This window comes from Tubulanus polymorphus, chromosome 7, assembly GCF_964204645.1.
Source record: "Tubulanus polymorphus chromosome 7, tnTubPoly1.2, whole genome shotgun sequence".
NCBI lineage: Eukaryota > Metazoa > Nemertea > Palaeonemertea > Tubulaniformes > Tubulanidae > Tubulanus > Tubulanus polymorphus.
The window spans coordinates 15,942,109-15,962,675 of NC_134031.1; the positions used below are offsets into that span (position 1 = coordinate 15,942,109).

A 20,567-nucleotide genomic window follows, 5' to 3' on the forward strand; every position below is an offset into this window, starting at 1 on the left:
TATGACAGACAGCCAAGCGATTTCGTTATATCCATAATTTTTCCCGTTATCCAAACGAACACTTAATTCCGATGTGAAAATCTACAGTACTTCGAAGTATTGCATTATTTATAGATAAATTTGGCAATCGTCGAGAGACATGAAATAAAGAACAACAAAGACATTTCCGGGGACCAGGATTTTATGATTACAAAATTAGGCACAAAGACTTCCATGCGACTAACCGAGCAATCTATACCAGGCACTTTCCAAATAGCGCGCAAAATGACAAAGGAAACGAAAAGCTAGTGCGATCGCGATATTTCCTCCACTGTATACATTTCTAGCACACCCAAACAGAAACTGGTTTTTTTCGGATTAGTTTAAAAATCAGAACAAAAGATACCCCTCTTCTTGCATTGGGAATACATATATACCCGCTGTTATCAAACAATTTTCAGCATGGGATATTGATTGGATTTTTCATTTGACTTGGTAGAAAGCGACGTTGCTTTTTTAATGGAATATTCTAACAACCAGACAACCAAAACTCTAAACGCGATATCTATTTTTCACCGAGCATTTATTATCATAAAAATACAAAAAGGTCTTATAAATGATACGAGAAGAATTTTTCAGTTCGGTTAAATGCTCTCGATAAAATACAAGTGTTATTATACATATACAATCATTAGGCTAAAACAAATTCATACCTCGTTTCTCCGCTCTGCTGAGCTTAAAACTCAACCCGGCCGGCGGCCTATCTACCCTATATATTTTTTTCAAAATCGTGATCAATTTTACCATAACAGACGTGGCAGCCATAGAAAGGAACTGATAACAAATTGTATCATATTTTACAAAATGACCCGGCCGCTGCCGAGAAACGAAGTATCAGTTTTTTTTTAGCCTAAAGCTGTCCTTTTAAAAGTTGTTCGGCAATTCGATTAAAAACGTTTAAACGCAGTGTATAAAATGTCTACGGTCTAATCTCCCCCCTTAACGCGGATTTTGATTTGTTTAGCTCTAGGTGTTTAAATGCGATTCTAAATACATATTTCTCATAAACAAAAATAAATTGGTCCCGAATGATTCGTATAAGTGAATATCGTATATATGAATATTCAATAATGTAATAGTCATAGAGAATGTATCACAATCATATACCGCTGTGAACAGTATTCTAGAATAAATGCAAAAAGAACTTCCAAACTGTGCAGTACAAAGCCCAATCTAAACTACCAGGGGACAGTTGCTAAAAAGTTGGTTAGAGTTAACCAGTGGATAGTTGACATAGTGAAAATTAAAAGTTCATTGTTACTATGGTATTCATCCGCTGGTTATCTTTAATCAACTTTTGAGCAACCGGCTCCAGTGCATCGAGTACCATTCTATACACTTTCATTCAGCTTCAAGCAAAATACCAAGTTCTTCTTTCACAAATGGCAACATTCAATCCATCATTCAAAAACTCAACGCCTTTTTCACGCATTAAAAACATAAGTTACAAAAAGCGAGTAACACGTATTCTAATAACCAAACGAATATGTAATCATTACGTAATAATCTACCGTAATAAATATACGATCGTTGTATTCGAACGCGCTCTCTACACTCTCAGTAAAGAGCCCTTGACACGATAACAAGTCTTACATCATGGTTCATTTCTCGATGCGTCAAAAGCTCAATAGGGACCATCCATTTAGTGCGTACGCAAAAATCCGCCAATTTTTTACCCCACTTGTACGCGGCTATACTTTTCACTTTAACCCCAGTACGTACGCAAGAATGATAAGTTCGTATAAAATTTGACGTTTTTATCATTGAGAATAACACGTTTTAGTTCTGTTTTCAGCGGATAGGTGGCGACGATGGTACCGCGTATTAAATTAATTCTGAAATAGTCGATGTCGCAGTCATACAAAATTATAAAGAACGCGATAGAGAACTTAAAATCCTTAAATCTCACTTCATTTTGAACTCGAATGCAGAATGAACGGTCAATAGAGTGCAAAATTGATTATTAGGTGTGTACCGTACGCGGAGCCACTTACTCCCTCCCCTGTACGCACTTACTCCCTCCCATGTACGCATTTGTATGCTTGCATAAATTTTATCAGACTCCCTATCGTGCGTGCGTACTAAACGGATGGTCCCACATATCACTAATAATCACTTTATCAAATTGAATATAGAAACGATATCGAAGTATCTATTTTTTCGATTTCGGTTTTAAATGCAAAGCAGCAGCGACGACTTGTATCGCCATCACCGGATCTTCCATCTCTTTGATACTGTTTCGTTTGATCACCCATTCCGGATGAAACACCGGCTTCTTGTGCAGTTTCGTCGCCAATAAGTCGACGTTCGAATTCTTCTGTTTCTGGTATTTCTCGCGCAGTTGATTCTTGCGTTCGGTGATGTTTTGAATGCTGACGATTTTGTCCATGTTCGCTTTATCCGCGGCCATATGCTAGAATAAAAATACACACGAAAATATCAAAAAGGAGATTTAATCGCATAAAATTCTAATATTGAACTTTTTTCAAGGCGGCCTGAGCGGCAGATGCTTTATCTGACTTGCTTTTGCCCTGACTAATCCCTTCACTGACATGAACGTTGTTTTCCCAGAATTGATCTGCTAAGAATCCAATCAGACACGAGACTTAGACGGAAAATGTTTAACTTTACACGCGATTCGCAATCTGAAATAATTTCCCTGACTTTTCCCATATCTTATACATTTTAGATTGTTCGAATTAATACATTTCTTGTTTTTAAATTCTTTTAATTTGTACATAGTGGGTTTTTATCTTATTTCCCAGATTCTTTAGCTTTTTGACAAAATTCTAACTTTCCCTGATTTCCAGGTAAGCGGCCACCCTGTTTTTTGTTCTTATCTATCTACAGTTGACACGGTTTAAAGTGCTTCTATATAACGAAGAGAACATACCTTTGCACGATCTTCATCTTGCGCCAGAATCGCTATCAGCGTACACGTCTTCGTGAACACGATACCTTTACCGAGATAATGCTGCAGTAACTCGACGAGAATGCTCAACGAATTGCTCGATTCGTAGACGTAACGCTGAGTCCGTTTACACTGAAAATATATCAACAACAGATTAATCAAGATTTACATTCCTCGATATAAGGAGCTTTGAAGGAGCAAATTTCTAGGAAGTGTCCGCATCACTTTCATATCCCAGGCCAATTACAGTAGACTCCTCCTAAATTGGTAGTTCATCTTCGTAAACCGTTGACACAGTGGTTTTCTAAGCAATCATTATCCTTGACACTAATAAACTTGGCTTTTAATTCGGTAACTGCCTAATTGGGTAAACACAATTCCTGGTTTCTGATAGTATTTAAAATAAAAACATTTCTTATAGCCCACTTCTCAAGATTGAAGCAAGCTTTAAACGAGTTTTGTAAGAGCGTTTGGCTCAAATTAAAGGAATTTCAAGCACCTTTAAAAGCATTTCAGGAGTTTTTAAAAGGAATCAGAGTCGTAGGCACCCTGTAAATGATTACAGCCCTGAACAAACGTCCAAAATTATCAGTTAAGTTTGACTCTTTTAAGAGTTTTAAGATCCTGCTAATTTTGCTGTGAACATCATTTTTCACGCGTACATACCTTGGCTAGATTAATAAGAATGCTGATGATATATTTGATGATTTCCATGTGTGGTACGCTACGATTGCAGTTGTGTATGAGCGTGAATAACACGTGTACAGCGTTTCCACCGACCATTCGTTCACAACACGTCCACGAATAACGACTAGCTATTTCTGTGAATAATAGAGAAACACTGATTAGAGGCAGCAGAAACACTGATTAATTAGAGGTAGGAGAAACACTGATTAATTAGAGGTAGGAGAAACACTGATTAATTAGAGGTAGAAGAAACACTGATTAATTAGAGGGAGCAGAAACACTGATTAATTAGAGGTAGAAGAAACACTGATTAATTAGAGGGAGCAGAAACACTGATTAATTAGAGGTAGAAGAAACACTGATTAATTAGAGGGAGCAGAAACACTGATTAATTAGAGGTAGAAGAAACACTGATTAATTAGAAGTAGAAGAAACACTGATTAATAAGAGGTAGAAGAAACACTGATTAATTAGAGGTAGAAGAAACACTGATTAATTAGAGATAGAAGAAACAATGATTAATTAGAGGTAGAAGAAACAATGATTAATAAGAGATAGAAGAAACACTGATTAATAATAGGTAGAAGAAACTAATTAATAAGAGATAGAAGAAACACAAATTAATAAGAGATAGAAGAAACACTGATTAATAATAGGTAGAAGAAACTAATTAATAAGAGATAGAAGAAACACTAATTAATAAGAGATAGAAGAAACACTGATTAATAATAGGTAGAAGAAACTAATTAATAAGAGATAGAAGAAACACTAATTAATAAGAGGTAGAAGAAACACTGATTAATTAGAGGGAGCAGAAACACTGATTAATTAGAGGTAGAAGAAACACTGATTAATTAGAGGGAGCAGAAACACTGATTAATTAGAGGTAGAAGAAACACTGATTAATTAGAAGTAGAAGAAACACTGATTAATTAGAGGTAGAAGAAACACTGATTAATTAGAGGGAGCAGAAACACTGATTAATTAGAGGTAGAAGAAACACTGATTAATTAGAAGTAGAAGAAACACTGATTAATAAGAGGTAGAAGAAACACTGATTAATTAGAGGGAGCAGAAACACTGATTAATTAGAGGTAGAAGAAACACTGATTAATTAGAGGGAGCAGAAACACTGATTAATTAGAGGTAGAAGAAACACTGATTAATTAGAAGTAGAAGAAACACTGATTAATTAGAGGTAGCAGAAACACTGATTAATTAGAAGTAGAAGAAACACTGATTAATTAGAGGTAGAAGAAACACTGATTAATTAGAAGTAGAAGAAACACTGATTAATTAGAGGTAGCAGAAACACAGATTAATTAGAGGGAGCAGAAACACTGATTAATAAGAGGTAGAAGAAACACTGATTAATAAGAGATAGAAGAAACACTAATTAATAAGAGATAGAAGAAACACTGATTAATAATAGGTAGAAGAAACTAATTAATAAGAGATAGAAGAAACACTAAATTATAAGAGATAGAAGAAACACTGATTAATAATAGGTAGAAGAAACTAATTAATAAGAGATAGAAGAAACACTAATTAATAAGAGGTAGAAGAAACACTGATTAATTAGAGGTAGCAGAAACACTGATTAATTAGAGGTAGAAGAAACAATGATTAATAATAGGTAGAAGAAACTAATTAATAAGAGATAGAAGAAACACTGATTAGAGGCAGCAGAAACAGATTAGAACTAGAAGCATTGATTAGAAGCAGAAACACTAATTAGAGATTGAAACACTAATTGAAAGGCAGAGGAAACACTAATTATTGGTTGAAAGCCCTGAATCTAATATTTGTAATGATTCCAATCTAATAATTGTAATGAGAGAGAGAGAGAGTAGCGTCAACAACTAACCGAGATTCATTACAGCTTCGAGAATCAACGAAAGCTGTCGACATTTCAACAAACAATCCAGACCGTATGTCGTACGGTTGCAAAGACGTTTCGAATCGGTGACGTTGCGATTCGCGTCCGATATTCGTTTACGCGCGTTGATGATCTTCTTGTTTTTGACGTTACGACGTATCGAGTGACCGCGCCAAAAAGCCTGTAATATTGAAAGAAATTTGGTGTCAAAATTCAACGATGCTTTAAAAACGGAAAACGAATCCCGAATTCGATGAAATATCCTGACCCATTTTAACAGTTGTGAGTTAAGATTTGAAAATAAACTAATTTTAACTCTAACTCGTGACTGTGGAACTGGATCCTTAACAATACCTGTATGATCCTTGATGCTTTATCTCGTATTTTAACGGCCTGATGTCTCTGAATCCATTCTCTTACATGTCTCTGTATTATCACAGCCGCCGATCTCTTTGTCCGGTATCGTTTTTGCGTTAGCTTAGCGCGTGTCCATCTCTATAAAATACAAAACGTTTAACTAGGGTTATTTGTGGTTACTTTCAACTAACAGAAGTTTATCTAATTAATTGAAGAGTTAGTAATACATATATATAGTGGTGAACTGAAATATCAGTGTGATAGATTGTCGTAGTTAAATCTTCATATTTTTGCCCGTTCATATAAACTTCATACACTGTAACTAGCCTAAATTGATTTCAATACCTGTATAATTCGAGCTGCATCGTCTTGTATTTTAATGGCTTCACGTTTTTTAATCCATTCTCTTACGAATCTCTGTATTATCACAGCTGCCACTTTCCTTTTCTCATTTCTTCTTTGAATCTACACGTAGAATACAATTGAGAAAGCGTTTCAATTTTGAGGCCAAAGATTGGAGCATGTGTGTTGGTTTTCAACCAGAATTGGCTCAAGATATTCAGGAAAAGCATATTAATCTGTAAACCTGATAGAAGCGGCTGGTACAGTTTGTTATCCGGAATTGATATAATTCCTAAACGGGAACATGTTCAATCAAAACCCAGCTAAGAAATGATTAAGTTTGAGTAAGACTTACTTCGAGGATTCTTTCCTGTCGAATGTTCGCGAAGCGTTCTCGCGCTATCGCACCTCTGACGATCGCTTGAATCCGCGTAATCGCGCGAATCGTTGACGCGTACGCCGATCTCGCTCGGCGCATACGGAACCACGACTGTATACGAACAGCCGCGCGTATCATACGCGTTTCGCGATGGCTGCGCCAACGTTTCTGAATCGCGATCGCCGCCACGCGCATCTTCTTCAGGTCGTAGCGTTTTCTCGCGAGTGTACCTCGCACGTGGGACTGCACGGTGATCAACGCTCCTAACATAACTAGATATTCGTATCGTACGCGCCGTGCCAACACGCACGCGCGCCAACGTCGCTGTATCTCAATAACGGCGCGTCGTGTCCGGGTAAACCGCAGCTTAATGACGCGCATACGCCAATAAGATTGGATCGTCAAGGCGGCCGATATTCTCCGCGCTTGAACTCGACGGACGAGGTATCCTCTATACGCCGACTGAATGCGCACAGCAGCGTGCGTCATCGCCGTAAGCCTAACCACCGCGTTCCTCGTCTCAACTCGCGACCGGTAACGTCTCTGAATAATCAAAACCACCGCGCGTAATGCCTCGAACTGACCTCTCTGACAACGAACTTCTCGTCGAGCGCGGAATCGCCGTTGAATGACGATCGCAGCATTTTTCAAACGCAGGAATCGACAGCGAATGAACCGACCGCGAACGCACGCTTGTATTGTAACGGTCGCCGAACGCCGCTCGAGAAATCTACGGCGACACGACCAACGCCTGAACGCCGATTGAATCGCGATACACGATCGGATCACACGTGCCAACTCTTCGCGTTCGCCGCGAGCTACGCGATATCTCCGGTAGAATTTCTGAATCGTGACCGCGGCCCGGCGAATTCGCTCGAATCGACGCGCGCAGCAAATCTGACGCCGACTACTCTGAATTACGATCGCCGCGCGACGCAATCGTAAATAACATTCACGCGCGGCGAACATGCGATAAAACGCTTGAATACAAACGATGGAATCACGCCGTTTAAGATAATCAGCGCGGATCGACCGAGCTGCCTTCGTAGCTCGATAAAAGCGTTGAATCGTGATTGCGGCTTGTTTCTGACGGACGAACCGACGCCTCAGTAAGAAAGCGCGAACGCACGATTGGACGCACATGGCGGCCAATTGCTGCCGGCGGTATCTCAAACGCGCGAGCCACCCGCGTACGACCGCCTGTATCGCGATGCACGCCCCCTTACGGACGAGAAACTCGACGCGTCTGGAATACCCTCGATACGTTTTCTGAATCGTAATCGCCGCCCATTTCCGTCGTGCGAATTCCCGACGCGCTGAAAACATCCGCCAAGCGGACTGAATCGCGATTGCGTTCAATTTCTTCTGTTCGTAATTCCGGCGCTGCGAATATCGACGCCATGCCGACTGGATGATAACAGCCGCGCCGTCCTGACGCCGCCGATCGGCCTCGTCTAATCTACGCCTGATCATCCGACGATACGATCTCTGAATCGTAATAACCGCCATCGTCAATCGTAGCAATTCGCACCGAACTTTTCGCCCTCGCCAGATCGCCTGCGCACGGATGACTGCGTTTTTCAGCTTGGCGTATCGCTGACGCGTCGCGCGACCGCGGACGATCGCTTGGATACGAACGACCGCGTCTCTCCTCCTCGCAAACGCATGTCTCGCATCTTTCCGGGCGCGATAATTCGAGTAAGCGCGTTCGATAACCAGTGCTGCCCGTTTCATCGCAATGAATTGTTTACGTAGCTTGTAAGCGCGGAATGAACGCTGGATTAAAACGGCCGATTGTCTCCACAATGCGAACTGACGTTGTGCTAGTCTCATCCTGACTAACGTCTGCACGACGACCGCCGCTGATTTGACTCGTACGAACTCACGTCTGGTCGACTGCGCCAGTTTGAAATGGCGATACCGACTCTGAATAATCCGCGTAGCTCGTAGAAGCCGCCGGTATTCGTTTCGCCGGGCGTACGTTCTATAAAACGACTGTAGAACGACAGCCGCACGTTTCTGTTCGAGGAATCGCAGTCTGCAACGAGTCATTCGGAAATAAGACTGAATCGTCGTAGCAGCGCGTTCGCGTCGTTCTTGTTTCTTCCGTAAGAACGAACGGAACACCTGCTGAATTATACACGCCGATTCCTTACGCCGCAAGTACATCTCCCTGACGGCGCTTCCTAGCTTGTAACTTCTGTAAAACTTCTGAATCGTCGAAGCAGCTTCGGATCTCTGTATTCTAAGACGGTACGCTATATACGCCGTTTCGACGGTCAGGACCGCTCGCTTCGTCGTTACGAACCGCCTTCTATCGTTGACCATTCGAACGTAGCTCTGTATGGAAACGGCCGCCGATTTCATTCTCGCGAATTCTTCTCGCGTGCGCTTTGCGAGTCGACCGCGCCGATAGACGCTCTGCGCGATCGATGCCGCGCATCGCAATGACAAGAATCTCCGGCGATGAACGTATGCGCGGAAACTTGTCTGAATCGCGACGGCCGCTCTAACCATGCGCGAATAACGCCGACGATACAGCATCGCGCGTAGATTCTTCTGAACCACTACCGCAGCCGATCTGACGCGTCTGAATTCGTCGCGCTGTCGAGACATCGTTCGATACACGCGGAAACGACTCTGAATCAGACGACAAGCTCGCGTCACTCGTCGATAGCGCTCGCGTTCTCGGTAACCGCGCCACGACGCTTGGATGCGTATTACCGATGCTCGTAGGCGCTGGTATTCTCGGCGCTGGCGACTCGTGCGATACGCCGTCTGAATCACCGTACTCGCAATACGTAGCTGCAGGAATCTCATACGACAAAGTTTCGTCAGCACATGGCCGCGATAACGCTCTCGGATAATACCGGTGGCGACCGTCATCCTCGCGACTTCAAGACGCACTAGTTCACCCCTCCACCACGACTGAATCGCGACAGCCGCCCGGATACGAATTCGATTCTTGTAACCGAGATACGACCGGAACGCCCTCTGGATGTAGACGGCGGCGCCGCGTCGCTGTAAATACGAGTAACGATCGCGTAACGTCGCTAATCGACCGCGATAAAACGTCTGCACAAATCGAGCGGACGATTTCAGTCGTTGATATCGACGACGACAGACGCACATTCTCCACGCGGATTGAATCGTCAATGCAGCTTCCGATTCGCGATGATTCCGTTTCGCAAGCAAGTAACGCCTGATATTCCTCTGAATGACGACTGCCACGGTTCTCTTCCCTACGAATTCCGATCGCGCGTTTAACATCAGTTTTGTAGCGCGGAATTTGCGTTGAATCGTTCGAACTGCTCGTAGGATTCCGACGTATCGAGATCGACATCGATACGTTCTGAACGCCGATTGAATGATCGTAGCGGCGCGGTGTTCTCTGGCGACGCGTCTCTGCGAGAGGAACCTACGAACGTACGCCTGAAGGAAAAATATCAATAAATTGATAACTAAGACTTAGATTTTCGATGTGAATCGTAGAGTTCAGGTAACTGTCAATCCAAGCGATCACAAAATAAATCTAATTTTCTAATGAGCATGAACAGTTCATTTAACCTCTTCGCTACCATGCGTGACGTATATTTACGTCGCAAATAACGACCTTCTCTCACCATGCGCGACGTATATTTACGTCGCAAATATATTCATTTACTTCAATTGCTGGTGTGGTGAGTCACTGCGCCGCTTGTGTATAGATGTACTAAATAATCGTCTGCTTCAATTTAGTTACACTATTGACTCATATATGGCGAATCAGTGCCTCAAATACTGAACTGAATCGAAAATAAATATGAATATGGGAAAATGCTCTGGTGGGGGGCGTTACATTACCTATGGTAGCGAAGAGGTTAACATGAACAACTTCGGGATATTCGCTCTTCACGGTAAATTCTGATTTTTAAAAACATTTTCAATAATCAATAATCCTTTACCTGTAAAATGACCACAGCTCTGGTTTTCTTCTCTTTGATCAATCGTTTACGTCTGGTCAGAAACAGACGGACGTGTTTCTGAATGACTCGAACAGCGGTTAGTTTAACCTTGAAAATAATAGAAAACACAAATAACAGGTGCAACAAGACAAAAACAACTGCGCTAGTTCTGAATAAAGGTCAAGGGATAGGGTAAGGTTGAGTGCATTATGTAGTTAAAATTCGGAGGGATTCAACGATCCTCGATGGTCTAGAGGGAAGACGCTTTGCTAACAATATGCTGACCTGGCTTCGAATATTGTTCTACGAATATCTAAATATGGCATAAAAATCTAGCTTAGAGCGAGCGGTGTGGACGAGTGGTTAGAGCGTTCGACTGCGGGAAGCCAGGTCGTGGGTTCGAAATCCCTTACATTGCCGTAGTATCCGCGGGCAAGACACTTATCCTCATTGTCACTCTACACCCAGGAGTGAATAGTAACCTGGCCTGATTCACGGCTCCTGAGCACCTAGCAGTTGCTCGGATGTTACTTTTCCCAAAGGAGAGATGACTGATACATGAATACAGGCTGGGAGTAATACCAATTTTAAAGTGCAATTGTACTAGACTCCATTTAGGATACCTGGGCTATATAGATGACTAATATTATACCCTACCCAGTAGTTTGTTAAAAGCGCTGTAAATAAAGCCTGTGTGTATAGATAAACTCATATTTTGGTACGCTTACATTTTTATGAGCTACGAGTTTCGTCAATCGGTATTTTCTCCACGCGGCCTGTATGACGCGAGCCGCTCGACACTCCGAGCGAATATCCATCAGTCGCGCGCACAGAAACGACACGTACGTGATGACGACTTTCTCGTCGGGAATTGTGTTCGACATGTCGATCGATTTAACCATTAACGGTATACCGCCGAGTTCAGAAACCTGAAATATTCATCAAATCACTGAGAAATCTGAAAGATTAGAACTAACGAAAGCTATGAGATCACTGTAGACTCGACTCATGTTTTTCCCAGTTGGTGAGGAAGTGCTTGCATCACTTCTATGTCCCTCTATGTACTATAGACTCTAATAAGATAAAAACCCACTATCTACAGATTAAAAGAATTTAAAAACAAGAATTTATTTATTCAATCTAAAATATATAGAAGACACGACAGTTTCAATCTCACCCTGGAGATCATCATCAGGTGTCAGGTCACATGATCTCTAGGGTGAGATCGAAACGTCGTGTCTTCTATATATTTTAGATTGAATGAATAAATTCTTGTTTTTAAATCCTTTTAATCTGTAGATAGTGGGTTTTTATCTAATCATCCGTTGACCACGTTTGAGTGTGGTTATCGTTCTACTATAGACTCCTTAATCGGTAATGTCTATCTCGGAAAACCATTAATTTGGTGTTTAATTCTTTACACTACTCGGTAACCGCCTAATTGGGTAAAAAATACCCTGGTACCAACTATACCAATTTAGGTGTAGTCTATTTCTCAAAATTGAAGGAGTTTTTAACGAGTCTCAGGCATTTTGCTCAAATTAAAGCTGTTTCAAGCACCTTTAAAAGCATTTTCTTTACGAACCCAGTAAAATTCTGGGCAATGATAATTTTTAGAGGACAAAATTCATAATTTCAGACCTTTTCATGGACGAGTTTGAAATTTATCTTTTCATTCGCCAACAGTTCGTGGTAGATTTTTGGTCGGCCGGTCGCTGAAAGACAATTTCGTGTATGAAACTTTACTTCAAATACGGACCTAAAAATCACTGTACGAGACTTCGAGAGTTCGGAAATAAAATATCTACCGGGACTGTAGGAGAGCCAGGAACTACCGTGGTCATCATCGCCACTGGCGTCGCTGTCGTCGTGTTTATCTCCCGATAACGTCTGAGTCGTTTCCATTTTGATATCGGTGAGCGGCAGTAACCCGGGGTGATAGTGATGGATGATACAACACAAAGCTCGACCATCGGAAAATGAGACGGTGAAATTTTCCACCTATGATAAATACAGCACTCCTCAATTTGAGTAAATCTGAATAGACTGACAACTCATTAATCGCTTCACAGAATATCGCCGATGATTTTTGGATGAGGTTTCATAAGATACCAATAATTTATTATTATACCTTCATTGCGTAGTAAGAACAGACCACCTGGCACCATTTCAACAGCAAACTTAAACACGGTGATTTGAAGTAGAGATCATCGGCATTACACGACTGTCGACTTCGCGGAAGACCTGAAGTAGATGATACATACAACTAACCATCGAGCTGGATATACGATTCAAATTGTTCCAAGATAATTTTGTCCGCTTTGAGTCTTTTACTATCTTTGGAATAAGTAACCTTACCATTGACATTTTAGTCCATTCTTAGTTACTTTTAAATCTTAAGTGAAGACATAATTTTACTATTCTCAGATTCTTTATTCCTGATCTATTGTATTCATGATTTTTAAAATTTCTACACCTATCACTTCACTTCTTAATTTGTAAGCCAAAGAGTATATTCTAAATTATGGCAATTACTTTGATCAATAAAGAATTAGTTCTAGGCCTACCTAAAGCCGTATCTTCATCGTTATTGAAAGCTTCCAGCTCTCGTTGCAGGTTCAAGTTCTGCTTGAGGAAATGGATTTCGTCTTTCAGCTGCTCCTCGTCGACCAAAACATTGACCTTTAAATGTCACAGTAAAATAGACGTAAAATTATATAGAAATACATGAACGAAGACACAAATTTACCGGTATATGAAATTCCAAAACTGGGGTCAGTTGCTCAAAAGTTGGTTTTAGATAACCGGTGGATAAATACCATATAGTAATAATGAAGTTTTAATTGTCACTATGTCAACTAGCCACTATGTTAACTCTAACCAACCTTTGAGCAACTGCAGCCCCTGGTCTATAAATAATGTACCTGGTAATTGAAGATCAGTTTCCACATCAAAGCGAGTGTTTTCTGTCGCTGTCCATCGACGATATCTTTCGGAGTTATTTTGCCTCCTTGCACGCATTCGACGTCCAATCCGATCGACACGAGCTTCTTCAGAGCGACTTCTACGTTGTGTACTTTTTGAAGTCGACTGATTGCAGGAACTCGCAGACCGACGGAAAGCGACCAGTCTTGCGTTAACAGTTCAGTTATACGCCTACAGAGAAATTCAGTACGCTACTAGAAGCACAGTGTTCTTGCAAATCACAGGGAATCCAAAATTCTCTGATACATTTCCCTGGTTGAATTATTATATGATATCCTCAGCTTGTGGGAGATGTTTTTTATTAAGAGGTTCCTTGTGCCACTCATCATCATTAAAAGCAACAAGACACCAAAAATTCAGATTCTCTGACTTTTCACTGATTTTCAAGAAAAGTCAGAATTCCCTGATCCGTAAGAGCCATGGAAAAATTTCAAATATTTCTGATATTTTTCATGCCATTCGCCAGAAATTGAAAATTTTAAGTATTATCAAAATCTAGAAAAAACTAATTCTCATTTACTTCAGAAAGTAAAGACTTGTTACTTACGTCAAGCGAAGTCCATCGCGAAGATCAACGGCCAAATTCGTCGAGCCGTAATCATATTCATCCAGCGCCGTCTGCACGTGATCAACTGCGTAACCTAGGTAACCGAGATGTTTCGTAATGTCGCCTTCGCCGCTCAAATAATCGCGCGCGAACTGAATCAGTAAATCTCTGCTACTCTGTAAACGAGCATTCATAGAATATATATATATTTCTTGTTAAAAGAAACTAAATGTAATGAGCAAACCCACAGTTGATGATATAACAGTTATTCTGAGAGTTTCTCTATTTAGGTAAAAAACTTTGAAACTCAACTGTTGATTCTGCTCATTTACTCTGAAATTCCCTGCTATCATAATTATCATAAGATATCTTCAGATCTTTACAAGAGGTACCTTGTACCACTCGTCACCAGCAAGAACGACAAGATACCAAAAATTATAAATTCCCAGATTTTCCCACAGCAGGGAAAAATATATCCGGAATTCCCTGATCTGTAAGAACCCGGCTTACCTTGATCGGTGAATCTTTACAGAAAAGGCAAGGATCATGCGTGATCAGCCGCGCCGACTTTGCCTTATCCAAAAACAAAACCAACATCAGGTACTTCTTAAGCGTGAATTTTGCCAACGCATCATCATAACCTTAAATCAATAAATAGATCGTTAATGAACATTTCATCCCACTCGGGGTAGATATTCTATTTTAGTTTTGCAGGTACGTACCTGGTTTGAATAAGTGCGGAACTGTTGGGTGCGCGTATTCCTGAGCTATATCCGGATTACTGAGCAATCGCGTCAGAATGTACCGCGATAAACCGACCACGTCACTGGACGATGACAGAAGCAGCAGTTCACCATAAATCGTCTGCAAATATCGGTAAAACAATAAATTCATACAGGATATACAGTAGAAATAACGGATGTCATGGTTTCTATATTACTGACCTCCATTCCGATACGTAGCCACAGTGGATTGTACGATAGAATCAGATCTAGAATTTTCTGTTTAATGCCTACAAAATAATATGAAAATTCACAAATCCGCAAAAACCGGACATCTGCAAAATAAACTAACCTGCCAAGAGCCCTAAGTTCAACCCACTCATACTAGCAGACCCAGTTCCACAGTCAATTTTACTAGTTAGCTACCTGGCTGGGGCCAGTTGCTTAAAAGTTAGAGTAAACCAGCAGATATTTTGCATAGTGACAATTAAAAGTTTATTGTTACTACAGCTGTTATTTATCCGCCGGTTAACTTTAACCAACTTTTGAGCAACTGAGCCCTTGTAATTGAACCGTACAACTGGGTGCGGAATTCTAATTTGTGGAGGATTGTTGATAGTCATTCCCCGCGTTAATCTAGTCTCAGTCGGTCATAGAGCCTTCGCGTACTCTGCCCCAGCACTCAGGAATACTTTACCTAGTCCGATTAAATCTATTCCTTCAAACGATGTTTTTAAATAGAAGCTCAAAACCGATTTGTTCATCAAAGCTTTTAACTCGTTTTAGTTTTCACTGTCTCTATGTTCTACGTAAAGCCAGTGAGCATATTCTAGGCTGAATGAATTGCCATTATCAATTATTATCGATAATTAACTCAAACCTACCGACATCAGCGTGTAATTTCCGATCTTTACGAATATTCAAATGTCCGCATTCGATCTCCGACTCCAGTTTCTGTATGATACGAACGATCGGCGACGACTGGAACAACCAGCAACACTGACGCCGTAGCTTATCCAAACGACGTCGCGCGGCGTACGCGCGAAACGACAGCGTCTCGCGCGTCGGTGCGATCTTATCCGCGACTCGCGTCGAGGAATCCATCGATATTGCTCCAGCGTCCACTGAAATAAACCCAACATCTCGAGAGTCAATGGCTGGTAGAGTTAACAAGCAAAAACCCACAGTTGATGTCAATTACATTAACTGTGGGTTTTTACAGTAATAATTCATTCTTTTGACTAAAGTTTGTCATCCGAGAAAAGAAAATAACATACCGGTAATAAGGTTAAAACGTCGATATTTTTTAGAATTACGGTAGGCCTATTTCATTATTATGACAGTTTCAAATTTTTCAATTAACTTTATCATCAGAGAAACGAAATAATATGATTGATAAAATGATAATACATGAATATGTTTTTTTGGTTTCTGATGAAGTTTAGGCTTTGGTAAAAACTTCGAAACTGTTGGCATAAAATATTAAATCATCAACAGGTTTTGCTCATTAAAGCAAATCGATATAAAAAGCTTTACAATCAATACCATGTTTTCCACAAACGTTCGTTAGAGCTGACTTAATGATTGAATTATTTTTCTCTTTCGCATTTTGTAAAATTTCTTATTACCTTTCTGTTTCTGTTTACCGTTATCTTCCGGCGGCGTTAACAGGAAGTTCATCCAGCAGACGAAGCCTCTTTCCTGCTTCTCCATCCAACGTTCGTCGTAGTACATGTTTTTAGCGGCAAACGGCAACGGATGTTTGGGCAGAGCTGAAAATGTACCGGTAATATACAACGCATTATTAGAAGGATTACGCAATGCATACCGATCAGGGTGGCCACTTGCTTTCCCCGCGGGCCAATCCCTAACATGACTTTCCCCTGACTTGATCAACTAAGAGCCCAATCAATTAACACAGTCAAAAACGTAAAGCATAGGATGGGAACTGTTCAATTTTATGTGCGATTTAACAATCTCAACTCCCTGACTTCGAAAACAAACAAACAAAAATCGCTGACATTTCCCTGATTTCCAGGTAAGTGGCCGCCGAGTAAATACCTGAATAAGAGTTGTTATTATTATTTACCTGTCATCGTCGATCTTCGATTCAGAACTAATCGAGCTTGCGCGACACCTTTTACCGAATTCGTTCTCAGTTTCGTATTCAGCGTCGGTTTTACGGGAGGAGCCGTCGTTGTTTTAGCCGCTGACGCTGCCGCCGCAGTCGGTTTGTCGTTACCACTCTTCTTCTGCGCAGCTGAGAAAAGTATGAAATAATTCAATAGTTTTAATTGATTAGCGAAATATAAATCAAACTAACGAAAAGATTGATTTTTTCAAACGTACCCGCGATACGTAGTTTTTCAGTACGAGTCAAACGTTTCCCGTCGTTCGCTTCTTTACCGGCGCACTCAGACGACGACGACTCGGTTCTCGGTTTCTTGCCACCGACCCCTGAAGCCGATCGACCCCGCTTTATCGCCGCTTTCGAATGTAAAGCGTTCGTGTCACCACCGGAGCCGGTCAGCGAACACGATCGCGTTTTCCTCTCCGGCGCCGACGGATGTTTACTTCTCATCGCGATCGAGCGACCGATCTCTCGAGATCGACTCAACGGAGGCTTTTTACTATTTTCGTCGGCGGTTTTCGTGATCAGAGCATTCCCTGAAATACGATCCGTCGGAGCACTCCCCGATCGATCTGTCAGGTCTGTTATTTCATCGTCGACTAATTCGCTATTACAATGCTTGAAGAAACCGGTATGAAACACCGAACTATTTTGATCGTCTTGCGTTTGATCGAGTTGATGAGCCAATATCGATTCCTCGGCAGATTCTTCTTCAGATTCCTCTTTCGCCGACGTGACTACGATCCGAGGAATCGGATCAGATTCCGGTGGATTCACGCCGTTATTATTTCTATTACGGTTGAACAATTTCCGACAATGCGAATCTACTTTCAGAACGGTCGGTTTAGACTTGACGACGGTCAATCGACGGATCATATTTTCGGGCGTCGCCGGCAATTCTAAACTCTCATTGACGAGCTTCGACGGACTGAGGAACTTATTGATGATCTTCGCCGGAGACAATCCTCCGGTCGACGTCTCGGTGGTCGGATTACAAATCGGAGAATTTCTCGACAAATGGTGTTTGCTCGGAGAGGATCGGAAGTTCGAATTTTTTGAAACGGTCGCCGATTTCACGCTCCGATCAGACTTTTCCGAGGTCTTCGCGCGTTGAGACGAGGCAGCTGCATTTTTTTGCGCCGATGAAAGTTTCGGCTTTTTCGTAATCGTACCGGAATCGACGCGCTGGTTTTCTTTGCCGTCCGCTTTCCGATTATCGGGAGTACGACAAACTTTGCCATCATTGCCGACCGTCGAAATGGCGGCTTTGGAATCTTCGAGGTCTCTTAAAAACGAATTCGGACTAATTACGGTTTGTTTAGAACCCGAACTGGTATTTCGACTACAAAACGAATGCATAGAATCATCCAATATAGACGACTCTTCCGGTACAGGTGACGGGCCTAACCTTACCGGACTACGCGCATGAACCTTATCAGAAGCAGAATCGGTTTTTAATTGATTAGCACTAGGCCTATAACTTATCGTTTCGCGATATTCGGGCGTTATTTTTCCGATCGGACTTTTACTACTCCGATCGGCCGGAGAAATTGTTCGACTGAATTTACAAGGACTGGTATTATTATGAATTTTAGTATACGTGCGTGATCTTCTCATCGAAGACGGAGTTGAGACGGTCTCCGGAAGGATGGCTGTCACTGGCGTGAGACTTTTATTCGAGATTTCTGTTTCTTTCTTTACGGTTTCACCAATCGTTGGAGTCGCACAGTTAACGGCACCAGTAACTGAAAGCACATCTAAATTATTGCTTGGTTGGAGCGGAATTTTCTTCACAGCCAAGGAGACAACTGATTTATTTTCGGCTGGCGGTTTCACATCTTGCGGTTGAATTTTCTGAGGCGTGTTGGTCGGTCGAACAACCGCTAGTGGTTTCTTAGCACCGGTTTTTGGTCCCCATTGTTTCCTCTGCAAATAAAAAATCAATTAAAAAAACTTAATTTAAATGAGTGGCATATGAGAATCATTTTTACGCAATGAGGATAAAAGGGTTCTAATTTAATCAGAGAAATCCAGCATTATTCCTTGCTTGCCACAGTTGATTTGGCAATCGTTACGCTCAGTTCCACTATCAATAAATACTTAAGTCTAAGAATTGGCCGGAAACTTAAGACCATGGGCCGGTTCCATAGTCATAGCTTATATTTAAGACCAGTCTTAGACTATCTAGGTTGTATAGCCCATATAACAACTTAAGACCAGTCTTAAGATTAAAGATCACTTTTGGACTTAAGTCTCGACTATGAAATCGGGCCCAGGGTTTGTAGCACTCGAACTGAGGCAAAAGTCAGCATTTTTATTCCTGAATCCATAGACAAGTTCCCGGCATTTTTCTAAATCAATAATTAAGTCATGAAATAAGAAAATGCATTGGCGATCAAGTCTAAAATTTATTTTGAAAGAAACAACTACTTAAAATTTAAACAAAGTTATAACTAACTAGAAAGGTACGACAGACCGCCATAAAATTTCCTGTGATGACATGGAGTCTTAAAGCTAAGTTAAACACTTTTTACCTGTAAGGTATTGCACTAATCAGGACCTATCCTAGATCTTTCCAAAATCAAGCACTTTCAGACTTTGTCAAACTACGAACCCTGAAGGCTGGAACTTGGTTTTTTTTATTTAAAGTTTTCATTTAACGTACGGGGAATAGACGAACCTTTTTCTTTTTCGGCGGTTCTTCCGCGGCGCCGAACAGTATGGCCGTCAACCGATAAACGTCACTGATCATAAACTGAACCATCTCGCGACAGTTCCCTTCCTGTTTCGGCTGCCACGTGATTCTGACCGTCGTATCGTCGCCGGCGGCGACCGTGAACTCTTCGCAACAATCGATTGCGAAATTCTTCTTGAACGGGAATTTCTCGACGACGACGTCCTGGTCGTAATCGTGCGGATTACGAATGACGATTCGACACGATTTCGTCGCTCCGACTCGCACGGTGCCGAAACTCAATCGAGGCGTTTTCGAAAAATGCGTCAGCATCAGAATCTCGACGTCTTCGTCGCCCGATCCGCCGCCGCCATGCTCCATTTCGTCGATCGGGGCCGTTTGGAGAATTTTTGTGATTTTCGTCAGTGGGACAGCGGCGTTGTCGAACCACGATCTACGGCGTCTTCTACGAGGTGAATCGGTAAATTGTTCCTCTAGTTCTATATGTACTACAGCACTACTGTTTGACGATGAATTATCTTCCATGTCAGAGATTACCACATTATACAACAACAGCCTGTAATTATCATAATTATGTATAATTACTAAATAAATAAATGAGCCTATCTCTGTCTAGTCTGGAATAATCAAGACAAGGACGTATGCAGTATGCAGTTTTTATTTAGGTCAAGCTGTTCTGCGCTTTATTAAGTTCATAATCATTTGTTACTTGATCAGTCAATTCCGAGAGTTTGAACAGTTTTAGGCTTTTAGTTTTAGATTATTTTTCCGTCGTTGGATCAGGTGATGATAGCCTTACGGATGGGCTTTTGAGCCGAGGTATTTGTGAAAATATCCGATCGTGAAACTAAAACCACAGACAGGTTACTGAGTAACCTGGTCCTATCTAATCTATGAGATTGGTGAAAAGTTCTATCTACAGCATCGATTAGTAAATGAAGAAGTATAT

General features: G+C 41.4%; 1 protein-coding gene across 1 annotated transcript; it reads right to left on the bottom strand.

The window, feature by feature from the left end:
- Positions 1 to 559: 559 nt before the first annotated feature.
- On the bottom strand, positions 560 to 20,083 carry LOC141909201 (uncharacterized). Its single transcript, XM_074799587.1, has 23 exons — positions 19,604 to 20,083; positions 17,142 to 18,849; positions 16,882 to 17,052; positions 16,421 to 16,564; positions 15,677 to 15,916; positions 15,015 to 15,082; positions 14,793 to 14,934; positions 14,581 to 14,711; positions 14,071 to 14,246; positions 13,463 to 13,694; positions 13,106 to 13,220; positions 12,670 to 12,782; positions 12,374 to 12,539; positions 12,180 to 12,253; positions 11,267 to 11,467; positions 10,539 to 10,646; positions 6,571 to 10,026; positions 6,219 to 6,338; positions 5,871 to 6,011; positions 5,505 to 5,697; positions 3,617 to 3,771; positions 2,933 to 3,082; positions 560 to 2,452 (listed from the first exon to the last, which is right to left on the bottom strand). The coding sequence occupies exons 1-23, from the start codon at positions 19,976 to 19,978 to the stop codon at positions 2,192 to 2,194; spliced, it is 8,640 nt and encodes a 2,879-aa protein (XP_074655688.1). The 5' UTR covers positions 19,979 to 20,083; the 3' UTR covers positions 560 to 2,191.
- Between the last annotated feature and the right edge of the window lie 484 nt (positions 20,084 to 20,567).

Excerpts from the sequence above, each read along its gene's own strand:
- LOC141909201 (XM_074799587.1), bottom strand. The coding sequence starts at position 19,978 with ATGGAGCATGGCGGCGGCGGATCGGGCGACGAAGACGTCGAGATTCTG. Across the intron at positions 16,565-16,881 it reads TCGAAGATCGACGATGACAG|CTCTGCCCAAACATCCGTTG; the intron begins GTAAATAATAAT and ends GTACATTTTCAG. Across the intron at positions 10,647-11,266 it reads AACTCGTAGCTCATAAAAAT|GTTAAACTAACCGCTGTTCG; the intron begins GTAAGCGTACCA and ends ATTATTTTCAAG.